Here is a 22,243-nt window from a genome sequence, read left to right on the forward strand (position 1 = left end):
GACATGTTTTCTAGTTTCATTTGTATAACTTGTTTGGGGCATGAAAAACAACATTAGGCTATCAAACATTAACATTTTCTATATTGTAAAATATCAGAGTCAGGATTTTTATCTACTTAATGTTAGACAATATCACAAATTTGACTGTAATTACACACTGAAATCGAGAGAATGGTAAGGAGCTTTGAATTGTCTATCTATCCCCCTATTTCTGAACATAACACCACTTTTAATGCCAGACAGAGTAGATACCCCAGTCTTTAAAATTCTCATTACTTCATGTTGCTTTGGTGAGTAGAATGTTAATAATAAAAAACTCAATTTCATTTTGCTGCAGCCTAAACTCTTTTTTTTTTCTTTAGTGGTAATAGAATGCCATATATTGCTTGTTACTGTTCAATGTATGTTTAAGATTGTCCCTTCTTCTCAAGCCCTAGTTGTACATTTCCTAGCCTGGTAACTCTGACTTCTTTCACCTCCATAATTTAGGGCAGCCTAGGATTCCCAAACTTGTCTGCATGTTAGAATCTCCTGGGCAGCTTCAAAAGATGCATGTGCCTGTGTCCCACCCCTAGAGACTGATCCGGGATGTGGCCTGAGCATTGTAATCTCAGTGAAACCCCCAGGTGATGCCAAGGTGGAGACAGTTTGGGGACCACTGGCATAGGAATTAAGCATGCAGATTCAGGGCCAGGCTTCTTGGGCTCACCCTGGTTCTGCTCCTTGTCAGTTTGGACAAGTCACAATCCTGTGCTTCCACTCCCTGAGCAGTAAAACGAATACTGTAAGATAGCATTGCCTACTTCTGGAGGTTGTTGTGAGTTAATATATTTGGTATATAAAGCTCTTGGTCCTTGGCATTTAGCAAGTCTTATTCAATCATTAGCAGTTAGTGTGGTAGTAATGTTCACAATAGCATGACTTTGTATTGCCCTCAATCATTCTTTCTTCAATGTTGTTTTGTTTTTTATTTAACAGTTAATAGACCTAGGAGTTTGCCTACTATTTAATTTGAGTACATGCCTATTCTAGAACATTACAAAATGCAAATTTCTCCCACTATCCGAAAGTAGAGCATTCCCTATCGAACCTTGGGTAAGCCGAAATGACATAAAGCGGAGAAGAAGTTACCTTATGGCACATCTTATTAACAACTGCACAAAGTTCAGGTAAAGCACAGATGCTCATAGATGGAGTTCAAAGCTACGGTGGCTTGACGCTGAGAGGCAGAGTGTAGTTCCCCAGGAAGGGGCTTGGTGGCGCCACCTTCAGCGCTCAGGGTGTGCCCTGCCTCTGTAACAGCTCCCTGCAACACAGACGCTGAATGATATTTTCGCTTTTTATCTTTGTTCGTAAAAGCAAAAATCTTGGGGCCAGCCCCATGGCTGAGTGGTTAAGTCTGCCCACTCCGCTGCGGTGGCCCAGAGTTCGGATCCTGGGCACAAACATGGCACCACTCGTCAGGCCACGTTGAGGTGGCGTCCCACATCCCACAACTAGAAGGACCTGCAACTAAGATATACAACTGTGTACCTGGGGGGATTTAGGGAAATAAAGCAGAAAAAAAAAAAAGAGCAAAAATCTTCTTCAGATTTCTTTGGTTAGTGAAAACAGGTACTAATGTAGGTCAAACTTTTGAAAAGTGAGGGATTAGGAATCTAGAACCATTTTTATTTCTGTTTTACTTTGTTGAATTTACATTGATTAAATCAGTGTCCTGAACAAATTAGACTCCACTGTGACAATATTCAAGAAGAAGGATACTATAGCTTTCTGATTTTTTTCTCAGCTACTCAACAGCTGAATATTTAAGGCTAAATCATTTAGATTATCTATACATCTTAAAAGTGTAAATCTACTCACAATTCAGTATATACATATTCTAATTTCATTTGTGTCCAAATTACTTTTTAACTATTGAATTTACATATAGAAAACCTCATCAAGGGGCTGGCACCATGGCACAGTGATTAAATTCACTCGCTTCACTTTGGTGGCCTGGGGTTCGCTGGTTCAGATCCTCAGCGCAGACCTACACATTGCTTATCAAGCCATGCTGTGGCAGGCATCCCACATATAAAGTAGAGGAAGATGGGCACAGATGTTAGCTCAGGGCAATCTTCCTCAAAAAAAAAAAAGAAAAAGAAAAAAAAACCCTCATCAATATAACTGATTTGAGGGGTTTCAGAAAACTTATAATGTCTAATTTTTCCAATGGTTAAATTTATCTTCTTGTTAATCATATCTAATCGGAATATAATTAAATTAACCTACTGAATGTTTTCAATGTGAATTTGAATAGATAAGAAGTTGTGACAATTAATGCAGGGCTTATGCCTAGCTTTGAATAATTTGTTTAAAAATCAATAGAATTTTTGACCTATTTTGGACAGTAATCAACCTCATTATTAGATTTATCATTGTTTGCTTACAAATGTATTTACTAATACTCTTTCTCAAATTCAGAGACAAAATTATCCCTTGGACAATTTACCCAAATCTTTTAGAAAACACAATCCTTGATACTTTTCATTTTTATCTTAATCCTCTTGAAAAGGTAAAATATGCGTCTCCAGAATTAGGCAGGAAATCCTATTTCCTGGCTATATTCAGTCTCCTCAGAAGGAAGCAGACTTACAATGAACAGGTGAAAAGTAATTTGAGGAAGGTTTTGACTCAATGTAAGAGGAGGAAAAACAACAATAAAAAGGCAAACAACCCAATTTTAAAATGAGCGAAGGACTTGAATAGATATTTCTCCAAAGAAAACACGTAGATGGTCAATAAGCACGTGAAGAGATGCTCAAAATCATCAGTCACGAAGACAATGCAAATCAAACCACACAGAGACCTACTACAATGGCTGTATTTTTTAAAACAAATGAAAAATAACAAGTGTTGGTAAGGATGTCGGAAGATTGGAACCCTACTACATTGCTCGTGGGAAGGTGAAATGGTTCAGTCACTCTGGAAAACAGTGTGATGGTTCCTTAAAAAATTAAACGTAGCGTCACTGTATGACCCAACAATTCTGCAATTAGATATTTACTCAAAAGATTTGAAAACAAGGACTCAAACAGATAGCGGTCTTCCAGTGTTCGCAGCAGCATTGTTCACAACAGCCAAAAGCTGGGGACAACGACAGACGAAGGGATAAGCCAACTGTGGTCTTACGTACAATGGAATGTTATCCAGCCTCAAGAAGGAATGAATTTGCATGCTGCAACATGAGGAACCTTGAAAACTTCATGCTAAAGTGAAAAAAGTTAGACACAAAAGGACAGTGTTGTATGATTCCACCTACGTGAAATATCTAGAATAGGCAAAGTCAGAGAGAAAGAAATTAGATTGGTGGGTACTAGGGGCTGGAGGGAGGGCAGAACGGAGAATTATTACTTACTGGGTACAGCTTTTCTGTTTGGAGTGATGAAAAATTTTGGAAATAGACAGTGGTGACAGTTGCAGAACATTGTAAATGTACTTAATACTACTGAATTTTATACTTAAAAATAGTTAAAATGGTAAATTTTATGTTATATATGTTTTACCACAAGTAAAGACAGGTAATAAAAATGTCTTGCAGGCAGATTCTGGATACCCAAGTGGTGAGAATGCAATAGGCACCAAATACTATGTGCTGTACCTTTTATTTACTCCCAGAAGGTTTTGATAAGCAGATATAAACAGTGAGAACAAATTTGAAAAATTACAAAATCATCCAACACCTATGATTTTTGTCAGTGGGGATGGAAACAGGTACAACTTCAATGGAAGGTCATTTGGAAACCATCCGATAAAAATTACAAACACACAAGCTTTCTTATTTGGCAATTCTACTTGTAGGACCTAAAATCACAGATAAACAGTTATTCATTGCATCAGTGTTGTAACAGGAAAAAAAACGATAAAACCTAAATGTCCATGGAGAAAGGAGTGGTTAAATGAAGACAAAGCATCCGTACAATGGAATACCCTGCCAACTTGAAAAGAAATGAGGAAAGTCTTTGTGATAGAAAACAAAAACTCTCCAAGATGGGTTAAGTAACAAAAGCACAATGCAAAGAATGTATATAATATGTATGTATACACAGGCACAAGTGTGTGTGTGTGTGTGTGTGATTGCATATAGGTGCATAGAGGACCTCTGGATAAGTGAACAAGAAATCGGTAACACTGGTTCCTCTAGGGAGGGGACTTGGGTGGACCAGGGATGGGGTGGGAGGGAGACTGGCCTATACACACGTGTGTACCTTTGGAGTCTTGGGTCATGTGAATGTATGACGTATAAATAAGAAAATGTTAAAGATAATCTTTTTAATTTCCCCATTGTAGGAAAAACACATTCCTTTGTCCTTCATTTTTATAACAAGACCTACCATTTAGCTGGGGAACATCCACTCTGCTTTTACTTTAGAGTTTCTCAACATAGGCATTGTTGATAATTAGGGGCTGGATCCTTCTTTGTTGTCAGGGGCTGTCCTGTGCATTATGGGATGTTGAGCAGCATTGCTGACCTCTCCCTACTAAAAGTCAGTCACATCCTTCTTCTCCGGTTGTGACAAAGATGGCTTCAGACATTGCTAAACGTTCCGGGGGGTGGGAGGGTGCAAAACACCCCACTTGAGAACCACTGTCTTGAGATAACCCATGTATGGTGTTGAACTCAGTCCCTGGCTTAAGAAAATCTTCAATAAAGGGTGACTACCACCCCAGAAAAAAAAAGGAATGGCTTTTGTTCAAATAGTGGCAGAGCTGTTAAGCAAAGAAGAAATGGCCTTGTGATACAATGAGCTCTTTTTCAATGGAATATTCAAACAGAGGTTGCAGGTCATTCTTTTCAAAGCCCTTAAGTCTTTCTTTGAGTAGGAGAATGGACTATGTGTCTCAAGTTCTTCCCACTGCTAAGGTTCCGTGGTTCTGAGTCTGGTTTACTCTGTTCCAAGTTGGCATTTTACAGATATGGGACTGCTAACTGACTGTGAGAAATTCTTCTCTATAAAATTTGTCAAATTCTTTTATTCTGCTGGTAATAAGTGCATGGAACTACACTGTATTACAATGTTTTGCAAAAGACCATGAAGAGAGAAGGAGGGGGGGATACTTTTTTTTTGCACTAAGTGCTAGAAAGGAAAATAACTTGATCCTTATAACCCTCTACTTAAATATTCATTCAAAATTAAACATTTAACTATTTGTGCATTTTAATATTCCTGTTACATCTAGTGCTTTTTTTCTTTGAGAACTATCACTTCAAGGGATTCTAGGCTCTGGCTGATGCACAGACAAAGTGAGAACCCTTTCTCAATGCAGACAATGCTCTTGGGTGGAAAGGACGCTGATGAATCCTTTAGCCAGGATAGTAGGGTTTCCTTTTTTGTGGACACTTCTTTATTCTTCCCTTTACATTTTCACAACATAATGTCGAAGTGCTTCTGTGGTCACATAGCGCTTGGATTCCTGGGAAATCTTTGAAGACAAGAATGGGCTTCCTCGGGGCTGGCCCAGTGGCTCAGCAGTTAAGTGCACACATTCTGCTTCGGTGGCCCAGGGTTCGCCAGTTCGGATCCCGGGTGCGGACATGGCACTGCTTGGCAAGCCATGCTGTGGTAGGCGTCCCACATATAAAGTAGAGGAGGATAGGCACAGATGTTAGCTCAGTGCCAGTCTTCCTCAGCAAAAAGAGGAGGATTGGCAGCAGATGTTAGCTCAGGGCTAATCTTTCTCAAAAAAAAAAAAAAGAAAGAAAAAGAATGGGCTTCCTCCATCTGTCTAGAACACCACCATCAAGACCTTTCCGTGGCATAGAGAATTTATAACTTTAACATATGTGTTGTTCTCCTCAAGATTAGGACACTAGATTCTCAGCTGATTCAAGGTTAAAGTAACCCACCATACAAATATTTTCTACATTGATAGTCTATCAACAAAACATCTGCAATTGATAAAAAAAAAAAAAAACCTGTGAATATCAATGTTTCTTTGTGTGATGGATGGTAAATATAATCCCTCCCCCAGAAGGTAATAAAAAAACTAACTCAAGGGGCTGTTTTTAGGCTTGAAAATATCAAATGGTAAAGGAATGAAAATTGCTGAATAACTTTTTACCATGTCTTTTCCAGTCACTACTAAGACTATATTCACCCCAAGAAACCCTTAGCATTTGGGGAGATAGTGAGCATAACGCCCTTGCCGTGTACAGAGGTCTGTTAGAATGTTTTTATCACTCTGTTTGAATTTCTATTATGCAGATACTAGATTTCGATGTTTGTAACAAATTTATGTTGATTATATCAGTGTTGCCTGTCAAATTAGACTACACTGTGAAAATGTTAAAAAGCAGATACTGTTGCTTTCTGATCTGTGTTTTTTTGGAGCCACTCCACAGCTGAGATATTTGTTAAACCCAAATCATTTAGATTATCTGTATATCTTAATAGGGTGTCCAGTTACAACTCAATCTATACACATTCTAATCTCATTCATGTCTGAATTCCATTTTAACTATTGAACACAGCTACTATTCAAACGCTTGCCTCTTATTGTTAACATTGTTTCTTTAAAAAAAGAAAATGTCCTGCTCTGCATTTACTTATTGTAGCTGCTGTACCAAACTGTCATAGACTTGGTGGCTTATCATAACAGAACTTTATTCTCTCACAGTTCTGGAGGCCAGAAGCAGGAAACCAAGGTGTCGGTAGTCCCACCCTCTCCCCAGAGGCTTGAGGGAAAATCCGTTCCTGGCCTCTTCCAGCTTTGGGTCCCTGCCAGCATTCTGTGGTGTTTCTTGATTTCACTCCAATCTCTGTCTCCATCTTCATGTCAAAACCCAGCTCTCTCCCTTATAGACTGTGTGAGCTGCAATAAATTACTTAAGCCGTCGGTTCCTCAATTTCCTTGTCTTTAGATGGGAAAAAAGTTTCTCCATAACTCATGCTGTTTAATATTTTAAAGCACTTGGAATAATGCTTGGTCCACAGTGAATGCTACATAAATGTTTTTTAAATAAAGTAATTCCGTTATACTCATTAGAAGACGTTATTGCTAATAATAACAACATATACCCTACGAAAGTCTATCACTTTGAAATGACGTATTCCAGTCTGTCCGGACTGGCTAAGTGTCACTTACAATAGACAGGAGGTAGGACAGATCAGCATGAAGTCACCAGATGCTGGACTGGGGGGACTGGGGCTGGCCAAGAAAGAGCAAAACACCTACAGATGGGAGAAAAGACATTTCTCTTGTTTGTCTGTTTGTTTCCTATAAGCAGTAAAGATGGGCACTCTTTGAATTCCCTACTTTCATTTTTGCCTCATGAGCCTGGCAGTCAAGTGGTCCCACCTTGCATTCTAAGAATAAAATCTTCCAGCTTTATTTGCTCCACTCAGTTCAAATGAACCTTGAAGATGTGGCACAAATCTGTCAGCTCTCGTTAGCACCAACCTACACTGCCCGTGCTGGTGCCTCGGCCCTGATTCCTCTGGTTTCAGTGAAAATTGACCTCTTGGAGAGTGACGGCATTTTCCTCCTACCCCTCTGTGACAACATTCAGAAGACAACCGCTTTATCCCCCTCCACCTGGCGCCACCTACCAGTTTCTTACATGACGGGCATTCATTTGACTGTTGAATGAACAGATCCATTTTAAGTTATATTTAAGATCACTCGGCTGAACACTAATTTCTTTTATGCTTTATTTTCCTGCAAAAATTTTCCTTTTTTCTTCCATTCTTCACTATTTTACCTCATATTAAAAGCCATCTTAAATCATTTTTGGATTAACTCAACATGAAAAAATTAACACAGATTATAGATTTTAGAGCTTATTGAATTTCTTTGTTGTCTTTGTGGGGCCTATGAGCCTTGAAATAATTTCATTTTTTATTTGTATCAAGTGATACAAAAGTTTCAAACCATCTCTAACTAGCAGACTATCTAGATTTTTGGTTCCACTTAGAGTATTTCTCATATCATCTTCTGGAAAAACTCCAAAATGTTTAGTGTAATTGTTTTTCTTATCAGAAACAGCTCCAGAAATGTGTTGTCTCTATTGTAAGGGTGAAGACAAAGTAATTTTTTTGCTATCATGATCACTGTTTCAATTAAATTCCCCTCAGTCTTTAAATTGCAAGTGCTCTCCTGGAAGCTATTAATAAGAAGTAGACTCAAAATTAAGGAAGGGCTAGTAATTCTTTTTTCAACCATTAAGGCTAGAGTACAGATATTCATCAATTCCATCTATTTTTATACTGGTTGAATTTCTAAAATTTTACTTGTCTGGTTATCTCTAAATTGAAAGCTTGCTTGGGGTAAGAATTTGACTTTTCTTCTCTCCCCGTGAAAAACTTTAAAGACGGGGAAGCCATGTTTGACAAAGGTGTGTAAGAAGGACAATTAAAGGCGGGGTGGCATGCATAAAACCTCAGAAACCCTGTTAATGAATTAATTGGATTAAACATAATATGGCATAACTATTTTAACATTAAAAAATATTTTTTCATATAAATCTCTGTTAAAATGCACAGCCAGGAAAATCACATGCCACAAATAATACCAACTGTGTGGAAATTGTAGTCTTTAGAAGACAGGCAAACTAGACACATTGTTAAAGAAAGGCAATTTTATAAAAAAAGAATCAGTCATCACTCACTGTAACACATCTAAAGCAATGACAGGGACACTCCTGGCCTTTTCCTGAGGAAACTCGTCTTGAGCTTCACTCATAATCTAATGGAAGTGAATCTCCACGTGCCCATATCATCAGAATTTTTTTTGTTCAAATTTGGTAAAATAATCTACCTCTTATCAAATTGAGTTTTTCCATATGCTATTTCAACTTGGGAAACTTTAGTCTCTCAAAATACGTGTGTAGGAGAGTTTAGGTGTTGGCAAGGAAAGGATCAGGGATCAATATTTTTAGCCCCTGAGTTTTGATTGATTACTCAGTGGATTGGATACAAATATACCCCAAAATTGTTAAAAACAAATAAACTTAACCAATAATAAGTATTAGAAATGAAGGATAAAATTAAATGTTATCTGGTGTTTGTAAACTGAATATGAGTAGATTTCAGAGATAATATTCTTGGAATCACATTCATCATCAGAGTAAATTGATCCAGTGTAGAGCTGTGAACTGATAGATTATGAATAAAGCAGATTTTCTACTGAAATTCCAAACAAAATGCCAACAGCAAAGCTGAGCTCTGCAACTTTCTTAATGCCCTTGTTCTAACTGAATGCTTAAACCCTACTAAGAAATATTCAAGAAACTCAGTGGTGCGATGGTGTTTAACAACCAGCTCACAGGGGAAAAAGTGTGGAATAGGGAGCTGATTTGATTTGTAGCATTTGCCAATTTCCCAGCATAAATATTCCCACCATGGCCAATTTTAAGCGACCCATATGAATTCACTGATGTGGAGTTGCAAAGGGATGCACAAAATCAGCTTTGAGCCACTGCTCGCCTGCTCCCACACACCAGGTTAAAGCCAGATGTCAGGTCGAAAAGCAGCCACATTTCTGGATGCAAATTTCAATTTGCATAATTGTAATGGTCATTACGTGAAGATTTTTACTGGGAAAAGAAAACAAGGGAATTCTGGCTATCTGCACCTTTAGAGGAGCTACCAGAAGACCAGGAAATCTGTAGAATGTGCTGTCGGTCCCATTGCTCATGAGTTGGATAGCGTAGTCAGAAATAAAATCACAGTTCGTGGAATATCTCTGATATCTCCTGACGGCCGGTTGGATATATGGCCGAGTGGCATGATGTATTCCCTTGACGACTACTCTGGTTAATCAAGGGTGTAAATGAAGCTCCTGCTTCAGCAATCCTCAGGCATCGTCGCAGGGTCTTTCACATCAATGCTTCACAGGATAATGGCTTGGTTTTCTCTGTAATTTATTATTAAGTATATTTGGCCCGTCAGTAGGAGGAAAAGCTAAATTAAATCATCTAAAACCAATGACCATCTCGTGACAGTCGTCCAGAAACAAGAAATCCTCGTGACAATCACCTATTAAAGGTCACGCAGAGTTACTTGCACAAGCTGTTTTGTCTAGCCAGCCTGGCCAGCTCCTCAACGCCCTGAACAAGAAGGGATGTTTCAGGATGCTTTCTGTGTGCTTACATTGTTTGGCAAAGGGCCTAACACTCTGACTTTTGTGCCTCATCTTTTTTTAAACTGTTTTAACATATAGATTGTGCTGAGTCACACTGACAACTTCAAGAAATATGGCTGTGTTGATAGGGCTGTATGAAACCGTCAGACTTTTAAACAGTGTCGTCTTAAGTTTGCTCACAAGCCATGACAACCACATCGGATATATGCCCTGGTGAGAAAAGCTGTATGCCTGGACAGTTTCATCCATATTGCCTGATGTATAATCTTTTAAATATATTTTCCCATGTTTTCCTGTTGCAAACAGGGAGCTAAAACAATCACACTATCAATTAGATCCTATCTTTGTGGGGACCAGATGCCTTTCAGGGCCTTGGTGTCTGCCATGGACCTTTACTGCCATCTGCTGCATGACTCTCCCACCTCAGCTACTTTGTGCAGGCCTAACTCAGCTCAGCCGCGACTTTGGGCTGAACGTGGAGGTCACAGCTGCTAGCGATGGAAGTTAACCTCTCTCTCGGTCCTAAGTCTAGCCTGAGAAGATGGAGCCTAATCTGCATACTATCCATTCCCTTCAGAGCAATACTGTTTGGTAAACACTAAGGCTGCTTATTATTGGGCAGGACAGTTATTAATTTGGAGACTCATTTAACTGCTATCTATATTGCAAGTTATCCATATAGAGAACTTATTTTTGCGTTCATTTTTAAAGTCTAATTCAGGTAAATAAAGGAAGAAACTTACTAGCAAAGTTAACTCATGTTTGAAATTTAAAACAAACAAGCTAGCATTATTGCTGGGTAATAGCCAAACCTAGCGACAAGAGAAAAGAGCATTTATATTTAGCACCTGTGGAAGCATTCCGTGTCGTCATCACTTTTGCAGTTTCCCCAGAAGCAGTTGGTACTGTTCGGTTCTGCTGCTGTGAGGATATGGCTTCGAAATCCTGTAGCTACTGCAGTTATGCATGAGCTCTGCCGTGTGGGCCTTCAGCACAGCACTGCAATAGTCCTGTAAAGCTCTTAATTTCATCGTGGTTTAATGGCAGTGCCTCAAACAACTCCCAGATTTGACAAATCCAGCACAAGTACCTTAGAAAAGAAAAAATCCATACTTCCTATTTCTCTCTGGAGGGAAAACAAACCACTTTACTTATGTGCTTTTGAAATACGCCACTGAAAAAAATCGTGAGACAGATGCATTGAAATGCCTTTAGCGCAAAACAAACCTGAGATGGAAAAAGCCAAAGAAAGTAGTTCTTCCAAATTTAAAGCCGGCAAAATCATAAAGGCGCCGCCAAATGGCTTGCTTAATTTTTCTTCATTCTGCCTCTCACAAATTAAAGATAACTTACTGTTTCCATGGCCCTTCAAAGGCAAGGACTTAGTTTGATCTTTATTGTTGTCTTTTCTTATTATAAAAAACAACCGGAACTTCTAGTCAAGATGACTCTGTCAATTCACACTTTGACACTCCTCCTTAGTGTCAACGCATAGCAACTGAAAAGAAAATAAAAAATAGACAACTGAAAATATAAAGGCGAATTCCAAAAGAGAGTAAACATCTCCACAGACAGCAACAGACAAAAGTGGAAAGCGGCAAAAGAACTAAAATGACAGGCCTGCTGAGATCGAAGTCAAGAAACAGGGAAGCTCGGCTCCTACAGGCAAAGGAGACTGAAAGTATTCACTCCAAGACACACATGAGAGGCCAGCCCGTGGCAGAGTGATTAAGTTCGTGCGCTCCGTTTCAGCGGCCCAGAGTTTCACCAGTTCGGATCCTGGGTGCAGACATGGCACTGTTCGTCCGCCCATGCTGAGGCGATGTCCCACATAGCACAATCAGAAGGACCTACAACTAGAATATACAACTGTGTACATGGGGGCTTTGGGGAGAAGAATGAAAAAAACAAAAACAAAGATTAGCAACAGATGTTAGTTCAGGTGCCAGTCTTTAAAAAGAAAAAAGATACACATGAAAGATGCATGTACACAGAGGGAGGGAGACTGTCGTCAGGGATTCTGATCTGTGGCAAACTCTCAGCCCAGGAAGAAAACAGAATGACGCCAAAGCATCGTGAGCAGAACTGCATCAGGCGTCTTTTCAGCTCTGTGAAGGGACCGGTGGAGCTGAAACACAAAAAAAATTCAAAAGCTTGAGAACAACAGATTATATTCATTGAAATTTAAAACTCAATAGACAGGATAAACAGTCCTAGAGACACTTGAAGAAAAAATTGGTGCCTAGGAAGGATACAGAACAGAGAATTAAGAGAGTATTTTAAAAAGTGAAAGCAAGATTAAGAAATTTAGAGAACAGCTTAACAGGCTTCCAAAAACTGTCTAATATAAGTTGTAGGAAAACTCTAGAAAAAGAGATTTCAGAGAATGTCAAAAAACCAATATTAGATGATTCAGGTGAGAATTTTCCAAAATTGAAGGAATACATAATTCTCAACATCAAAAGTGCACTAGGATTATTAGGAAGAGTAAATAATGATTAATCCACATCTAGACTCACTTTGCAGTTAAAGAGAAGATCTTCAAGCTGCCAGAAAGAAAAACTAAAGTGGCAAAAGAACAGCCTTTAAATGGAACCAACGATTTCACATCAACAATCGAATGCAGAAAATAGTCAGGTAGTATGTTTAAAGTTCTAAAAGAAAAAATTTTAAATTTTATACATGGCTAAACTGTTGTTCAAGGGTGGTAGGAAGTGTGACCTGTCTCTGAGTTTAGTAGCCACAAACTGTCATTACAAGAATTACTTAAGATGTACTTAGCAAGAAGGTAGATAGACAGGTGTACCCAGAAGGAAGGCACAGAATCCAGGAAAACAGAGAATGTTGGCAAATTATTTCATCCTTGATTGTTTTTTAAAACCTGGATTTTCCTGGGGCAGGCCCAATGGCATGGTGGTTGAGTTTGGTGCCCTCCACTTCAGTGGCCCAGGTTCCTGGATTTGGATCCCGGGCTCAGATGTACACCACTCATCAGCCATGCTGAGAAGATGATCCACGTACAAAATAGAGGAAGATCAGCACAGATGTTAGCTCAGGGCAAATCTTCCTCACCAAAAATAAAAAGGGAACTTTTCTTTTAAGAAGTGAAATTGAAAACTATTATAAGTTCATTGTCCAAAATTTAAACAATACAAATAAGAAAAAGAGATAAATGAAAAATCATCTTCATTCCTAGCAAGTAGACATAGCCACTGTTAATATTAGAGAAAGTAGTTCTGATGTTATCTCTATGCATATTGTTATTAAAATGATACATCATCCAAATTGTCTTTATCTCTTTTTCCATTTTATACAAATATCTTTCCATGCCATTAATTATTATTCTACTTCGTGGCTTAAGAGCTGAAGAGTATTCAGTTAGATAAACATACTTGATTTAATTGACTGATCCACTGTCCACTGTGTACAGTTTTACAGCCCTTCCCTTGGTTATGGATAACCTGAACTTCCAGTTTGAACAGGATCTTCTAAAATTTTAAAAATAAATTGTCCTTTCCAAATCATAATGTTTCAGCCAATTTGCTTAGCATACCTAAAGACCATAAATCCAAAGAACAAGAAAAAGGACACTAAAAAAATGTGTCTCATCAAATTTTAATTTTTAAAATAATACAATCTGAGTATTTGATTTTGAATTCCATTGCAAGCAATATTATTAGAAGTAGATGAACACTTCAACTTGACTGTATAATTTATTTTCACAAAAATCTCTGTAGAGATCCCTGTCTAGTCAGCAAATAATTGCTTTAACTTTGGATTTTAATATTAGCACTGAATGATTTATGTACATTAAGTAATGTGATTCTCACTAGCCATTTATGAGCTAAGAATGATTATCTGCCTTCTGTGGATAATCAGACTTCAGGGAAGAAAGGTGAAGTGGTTTGCCCAAGATCACTCAGCCAGTCAATGGATTATCTTAAAATGTGATCCTTGAGTCTTTAAATCATTAGACTGGGCTGGCCTCAGCAGTACTTGAGAGGCACAGGGCTATGCTCTTAGATTTTTTTCTCAAATGGCTTATGTGGCATAATGTCTAATTTGTTTATAGAGCTTTTTTTTTGTTTCTTATGACACAATTTGGTCTGGAAGCAAATATGAGACATTATAAAAATGAACGTGATAAGAATCTACATGTGGAGAAGTCTCTGGTGGAATTAAAGTGTCAGTTTCCAAAAACATACATAGACCTAGACGACAGTGGAGTCGCCCATTTGGTAGTGTAGGGGAGGAAGACATTTCCTTCACCTGCTGTGGGTTCTTCTGGCCAGAGAACAAATTAAATTCCCATGAGACAGAATAACAGGAGAAAATTAAACAAAGCTTTATAACATATATACATGGAAGAGGCTCAGGCAAACTGAGCAACTCACCAAAATGGCTGAAGCCACCACCTTAAATATCCTCCTCAGTTAAAGACAAAGGAGGATGTTGGCGGTGGGGGGAGTCAGTTACAGGAGGTTACCAGACAAGTACAGTAAAAAAGTTGCAGATTTAAGTCCTTGCCTTTGGCATTGATAAGAGTTTCTAGAGATAAGATCATGCCCCCTTCTTCCTGGCACAGAGAGGAAGACACCTTTACAGATGGAGATTTCCTTTACAATGTAAATGTTTCTTAACAAAGGGTAAGTAAACTTTGCTTTTCAGAGTTGCTTTCTTGTCTGCAGTTTATTAAAAGTAACCAGCCCCAAATAATCCTCATGCCAAAGAGACATATCTTGGGGTGGCCGATTCCAGTCCCCCACAGTAGAAAGGTCAGGGGAAGAAAAGCTGGAGGTGACAGTGGCTTCCTTTTGTAGATCTGCAGTTCAGGGTTAGATTTCAAAAAGCCCTGAGTGAAACAAATGAAAAGAGGTATTGTTGTTTCTTAATAAGGACATGTGCGTTACCTGAGAGTTGTTCCTTCCATCTCCAGTAAAAGCATCATGCAGGTCTACCTGCCACTATCAACTAGATGGCATGTGCTTCAAATATGCCTACAGTATCCGTTTCACACGATGGGAGACTCTAGACGTTATTCCTAGAATTTTAGAATTTTCAACAATGGTCTGATCAGAATTAGAAGTGACGTTTGTGAACCAGAGCAAAAGCCAAGCAGTGGGATAATGTCATGGAAGGACCTTATCAGATTTGCATTTCTAGTTAAGAGGGAAGAGGGAACCAGGGAGACAGTAGTCCCTTTTGGGAGGTGGGGGGAAGAGGGCCTTCTGGTTTGTTTTTTCCATTCAATTTAGTTTCCAAAGTTAATTTTAAGAATAAACATTGGTAAATGATTTAATCAATGATTTTTTAATAAAACTGACCTTTTATTTTAAAAGCAGAATTACCAACTGATCCTGTTTGCCAGGATCTTCCCTGGTTTTAGCACAGAAAGTCTCAGGAAAACTTAGTGCTGGGCAAACTGGGGTGGTTGGTCAAAATTAAAAATAAAGATTAGGTGTCTCCCTCGTCCAAAATTTAGAAAATACAAATGAGCAAAAATTAGCATTGAAATCATTTACATTTTCAATATGCAGAGATAGCTACGTTAAGACTAGTAAATGTATTTCTAATATCTCTGTGGAATAGACTTTATAACAATGCAAATTACTATTGTTATGCATAGCAAGTAACAGGGTAATGTCATTTGAATTGTCTTTTAAAATTCTATTTAAAAAGTATGCCAAGTACTTTTGTATATGGGCCTTTTCATCTGATTGCATCACTCTATAAACTCTGATAAATTTTCAATTGTGTGTTGACCATTTCTGCTATTCATTCTACAAATTGCCTGAACCTCATACTCCTCTTTATCTGTGAGACGCAGTACCAGCCGATACATTAGCAGCATGCTGGCTGAGTTCTGATAACTGTATCACAGTGTAATCTCGCTGCTCCAGGGTATTCGGCCTTTCATTTCTTATTCCATTTCTATTTCCCCTGTAGGCCAAGGAGGGGAAATTTCTACCTAGGGCGCTTAGCATCATTTAACATTGATGTTACTTCAACAATCTCCTACTTAGGTGAGACCATATGTCAACCACAGCTAGCACTTAGGATTTATCAATAACTACTTACACACATAAAGCTCTTTTTGTTTTGTGGGGGTTTAACTTTCTGAAAGCGTTTCAAGTCCTGATTTAAAGACAAGAGGTGAAAAGGAAATAAAATACAGTGTTAGAAAAGAAATATATCTTTTCTCTCTCCTAAAATGTTCACACTTGGTTGAGACCATATTTCAGGATTATTGTGATCCACAAAGTAACTCTCTCGTGGAAGAAGTGTTTACCATCCATGTGTGAAGTTACCTTGTTCTTGCCAATAACACGTACGATAATGGCCTCTTCTGGTTTCTTTCTAGCTACACAATTCCTGTTGGCAGCCCTGGGGTTGCTTGTATGATTGAAATGACTGCAGATGGAAAACCTCCAATTCAGAAGAAAGACACAGAGACCCCTCATGCCTCTCAGGTAGGCATGCAAATACCCAGTTCCAAGCATTACTAAGTCTGCCCTCAATATTTCAAATAAGTATTTGTTTTTAAGTTACTAAGCACAAATCATATTTCTTTATTGAATAGATTCCTGTAAAAACGCTCAACAAAACACCAGAATATTCATTGCTAATACTTTAGATATAATTAAACATATTTAATATTGCCTGTCACTATAAAAGTTTTACTAAATTTAACAAGAAACTGATTTTCCTTTCACACTTTGCATATAATATATTATGGTTGATTAAAAAGAAAACACAGCTCAGGAACGGGGAAAGATCAGCAAGAGACAAAACAATGCTTAAAAATGTACATTTTTTTTTCCTGAACAAGTTTCACCCTGAGCTAACATCCACTGCCGATCTTCCTCTTTTTGTATGTGAGCCGCCACCACAGCATGGCCACTGACAGATGAGCGGTGTAGGTCCACACCTGGAAACTGAAACTGGGCCACACTGAACTTAACCACTAGGCCACCAGGGCTGGCCCTAAAAACTTACATTTTTGTAGGATATGGTAGTGTTTCTATTGTGCTGTTAAAAAGTCCCTTCTCAGTTTCCCAGATTTACATTGGCCAGAAAATTTTTCTTAGAAACATTGAAGGAAGCTAATTTGAAAGAAGAGAGGATGTTTGTCCCTCCAGAGACCAGGCAATTTGCTGAATTCTTTTAATTTTAATGATGTGGTTGGTTACATGCTTCTTAGTATGACTTTATAGCAATACATTTAAGATAAAGAATTCCTGGTTCGTTTGATCACCATGGAGAGTTAATCTGTATAATTAGAGCTCCAAAGTGCTAATTTTGGTACACATTAAAGCTGGCAGTGTGTAGTGCCCTCATGAATTGGAAATTTCATTTTATTCCCCTTTTTTGCTATGTAGTCTCTTGTTGAGAGTGTACAGAACATCTAGCATTTGCATAAACTCATTACATTTTCCCAATTATGGTCATAGATATTCTCTCATCTGATCCTCACTGGAACCCTCCAAAGTCAGAATGATTGTCCCTTTATAAGCCTGAGGAAGCTAAGCGTCAGATGCCCAAAGTTCTGTAGGAATAAGGAAGGAGACTCGATCTATGGTCTCTGATCCCAACCCTTCTTTGTCCCATTACAATACAGTCCACTGCTCTTCATTTGCTGCTGTGGCCAACTCAACCCTGTTCAAGTGGATCATTAGAGTAGAAATAAAATGGGTTTTCCTGTTTTAAAAAGTCATACTAGAGCCCCAGATGGCCAAATATTTAGATTCAAGACATGAAATATTCAAATGGCGGAAATAATATGGAGCAATCATAGTTTTGTGAAAAGTTTTAGGTAAAGTATTCAATATGATTTTATCTTTATTAACTCCTTATAGTCATCCATTTTTTCATAGTGAAAGCTCCGTATTTTCTTATGAATAACGTACAACGTGCTGCTAACAGACATTAATGACTCACATCTTTAATGAATAGAATTCAACAAGTGCTCAGTAAAAGTCTTTCTGTTATTGAAACTGATAAATATATCTTGTATTTATAGCCTTTGTGATAAATCAGTCTCCTCGCCCTTTGAGTTGACCAAGTGAAATACTGATCAGAGTGCCCCAGGTAACACACATGCACACACAGAGACCGACAGGTGGGGATGGAATTTATTAATTAAATTGAAAAGAATTTGGATAGTTTCAGGGTGATAAAGAAAGAAGGCACTCAGGCTCTCTCAATCTTTTTTACAATTCTCTGCCTCCTTGTGTTCATCCCAGCTCAAGTGTTCCGAAGTCTGAGGGACTCATCGCTGCCTTCCCAAGTGGGTTAGACCCAAAGCTCGGTCCAGTCCCCCTTGTGGAGGCTGTCTGTGGTGAGCTTCTCACAGACTAGGACCCCAGCCCCCTATTTTTGAAAGTGGGGTATTAAAATCTCATACTATTATTGTACTACTCTCTATTTCTCTCTTTAGTTCTGTCAGTGTTTGCTTCATATATTTGGGTGTTCGGATGTTGGGTGCATATATATATATATATATGTATATATATAACAGTTACATTGTCAGGGTCAGTTGACCCTATTATCATTATATGATGTCATTCTTTGTCTCTTGTGATAGTAGTTGACTTAAGTTTATTTTGTCTGATATAAGTGTAGCCACTCCTGCTCTCTTTTGGTTACCATTTGCATGGGATATCTTTTTCCATCTTTTTACTTTCAGCTTACATGTGTCCTTAAATCAAAAGTGAGTCTCTTATAGACAGAATATAGTTGGATCTTGTTTTTTCGGGTTTTTTAATCTTTTTTTAATCCATTCAGTCACTTTATGTCTTTTGATTGGGGAATTTACATTAAAGTGATTACTGGTAGATAAGGACTTGCTATTTCCTTTTCATTATTTGTTTTCTGTCTCGTAACTTTTTTGTCCCTCTTTTTCTCTCTTGCTCTCTTCCTATGTTTCATTGATTTTTACTTTTACTTCTCCTCTCCTCCACACTTTATATAACTGATATCACATATGACTTCCTTTTATATTGTGTATACATTAATACATTTTTATAGTTATTGTGTTTTCTATACTTTTGTCTTTTAACTTCTATACCAGAATTACAAGTGATTTATGCACCACCATGACAGTATTACAGAATTCTCTATTTGTCTATATATTTACCTTTACCAGTGAGCTTTATTTATTCATATGCTTTCATCTTGTTGTATAGTGTGTGCTTTCATTTCAACAGGAAGGACTCCCTGTAGCATTTCTGGTAAGGTAGGTCTGGTAGTGATGGGCTTCCTCAGCTTTTGTATATTTGGGAAAATTTTTATCTCTCCTTCATTTTTGAAGAACAGGTTTGCCATATATAGTACTCTTGTTTGGCAGTTTTTTATTTTCAGCACTTTGAATATATCAAACCTGCAAAGCTTCTGGTAAGAAATCCACTGATAGCCTTATGGGGGTGCCCTTGTATACGAGAAGCCACTTTTTTCTTGCTGCTTTCAAAATTCTCTGTTAAATTTTTAACAATTTGATTGTAATGTGTCTTAGTGTAGACTTCTTTGAGTTCATTCTTATTGTAGTTTTTTTGGGCTTCTTAAGTCTGGATGTTCATTTTCTACCTCATATTTGGGAAGTTTGGGGCCATTAAATTATCGAATAAGCATTCCGCCCGTGTCTCTCTCTATTCTCCTTCTGGAACTCCTATAATGCATGTATTGGTCCATTTGATGGTTTCTCATTAATCCCTTAGGCTGTCTTTACTCTTTCAAGCTTTTCTCTTTTTGTTCCTCCAACTGGATAATTTCAAACGACCTATCATTGAGTTCACTGATTTTTTTCTTCTACTTGATCAAGTCTTCTGTTGAGCCCCTCTAGTGATTTTTTTCAAATCAGTTTTGTATCATCAGCTCCAAAATTTCAGCTTGATTCTTTATTATGTTTTCTCTCTTTATTAATATTCTCATTTTCTTCATGCTTCATTTTCCTGAGCTCATTAAGCAGCTTTATGACAGTTATTTTGCGTTCTAAGTCAGGTAATTCATATTTCTCCATTTCTTTAGGATTGGTTTCCAGAGATTTATTTTGTTCCTTTGATTGGGCCATGTTTTTCTTTTTCTTCCTAATGCCTTGTAACTTTGTGACGGGATTCGTACGTTTGAAAAACCCTGTCATCTCTTCCAGTCTTTGTGGACTGGCTTTGTAAAGGAAAGGACCTACACCAATCAACCCATCTACAGAGTCTGGGAGCCTCTCAAACCTTTTCTATGGATGTGTTTTCTCTGGACTTGTGGCTATAAATTCCCTGTTATAGGAACTTGCCAGTCTCCTTTTTCAGGTGCTTGTAATCCTTTGCTTCCTCTGGTATCTGTCTCCAGTATTAAAGGTTCTCTGGAGCTGCCACAAGATGCCCAATTCTCTTGTCCTCAGCAGCCCCCAAGATTCTAGGCTATGCCAGGTCACATCAGAGCTCGAAGTCAGGCAAAATAGAAGCAAGTCGCACAGAAAGCCCCCTGAAAAGCCCGAATGTTGGAAGCATGCTCAATTTTTCTCTACCCCCCTCCCCACCCCGGCCCCAAGAAGAGGCCACCAAGCTGTATCAACCTCTGTCTGCTGCATCATGGGTCCTGTGGAGCAGCAGGGTGCCACAAAGTTTTCTTTTGTTCTCGGTGACACTCAGGCATCTAGAATATGCCATGCCCCACCAGTGTTTAAAGATGGGGAGACAGAAATCCATTCTTCAGGCCACCCCCTGAAAAGCCATAATTTTGGATGCACACCCAACTCTTTCCATCCTCAGGGAGAAGTCAGGAGTTGGGAGTTTTTGCTGCTCTTTCCCACTGAACTGCAGGGAGGGACTATGGCGAGTGAAGGAGTGCTAGTCCAAACCTTCACCTTTGTTCTCAGTGGCACCTTTTCCTGGCAGCTTTCTCCCAGTTGTGCCTCACTGAGCCTGGGGCAGGGCTGTGGTGCCTGACTGCCACAAATTCTCCTACTGGCCCCAATACAGCGGGTTTCACACTCACCGGAGGTGCAATGGCCTCTTAACCGAATCTGTGCATTTCTCACAAAAGGGACATGGTCTGTATATTCTTGTTCAATCACACTCCTCCATGAGGGAAGAAGGATCTGGAGCTTTCTATTCCACCATCTTGCTGACCTATATACTGTTATTTTCTAACTATTTCATTTCTTTATAATTTGTTTCTCCAGATTACATTTAATTACATTACATTAATTAATTAATTACATTTAATTTTGTTATAGTCAAGAATAACCCCACATCCTTCTTTTATATTTCCACTTCTCTATATCCATATGCTCGCAGGGTAGCAACTCAATTTATTGATTGCTTCACTAAAGTTCAGCTCTTCCTTTGACAAGGTGAAAAGATATTGTTTTGAGAACATTCCCTGGCCTAGAAAGCCCTAAGAATCAAAGATTTAACTGTGAAGTATGGAACGAATGAGGATATTTATCAAATTAAAAAAAAAAAACTTTTTTGTGTAAGCTACTTGATATTAATCTCATAAGTATCTCAAGAACTTCCATATAAGCACTGCCCTGTACTCTATGCTATATACATAGATATAAAAATATATATGTAAAACAGAGATTAGAATTAAAGCCATATTAATGTTCCTTCTTGGATGGGATCCAGGGATGACCTACCATATGCTTAATCTGGCAAAACAACAAGGTTCTAAGGCAGCACAAAGTAAGAGAAAAGGCCTAAAAGACAGGTAAGAGACTAAGAAAAGCAGGATTGAGTTTCATGAATCAGGTCACGTGTAACAAACTTGTATTAAACCTCTTGTTTGCAAGATGCTGCTATACACTCTGAGAGAATCCCATGATGACCAGGGGTGGAGGCTCTGCCCTGAAAAGGGATATAAATTGACACAGAAGAGACTGCATGCTGAGATTATCATCTTATATGGCAGAGAGAGAGAGAAAGAGAGATCTACTAACTGCAAAGGGAGCGAGGGTTTAAATAAATATGCTTCTGCCTTTTGATTCCACTTAATTTAATACCTCTAACCAGTTTTAAGGAATTTAACACATAAATCACACATGGAAAGTTATTTAAATAAATCCTTCTTCCCAAACACCTTACTCAACATCTCTTATCTATCTTTATTACAAGACTCAATGTCT

General features: G+C 38.3%; 1 protein-coding gene across 1 annotated transcript in view; it reads left to right on the forward strand.

Annotated features, from left to right (window-relative positions):
* The window catches only part of LOC106842352 (protein eyes shut homolog), a 1,064,587-nt gene that overhangs the window by 841,316 nt on the left and 201,028 nt on the right, over nucleotides 1–22,243 (forward strand). The window contains exon 25 of the mRNA XM_070516721.1: nucleotides 16,487–16,595. Within this exon, the coding sequence (XP_070372822.1) occupies nucleotides 16,487–16,595 (109 nt within the window). The remainder of the gene's footprint in view (nucleotides 1–16,486; nucleotides 16,596–22,243) is intronic.

This window comes from Equus asinus, chromosome 8, assembly GCF_041296235.1.
Source record: "Equus asinus isolate D_3611 breed Donkey chromosome 8, EquAss-T2T_v2, whole genome shotgun sequence".
NCBI lineage: Eukaryota > Metazoa > Chordata > Mammalia > Perissodactyla > Equidae > Equus > Equus asinus.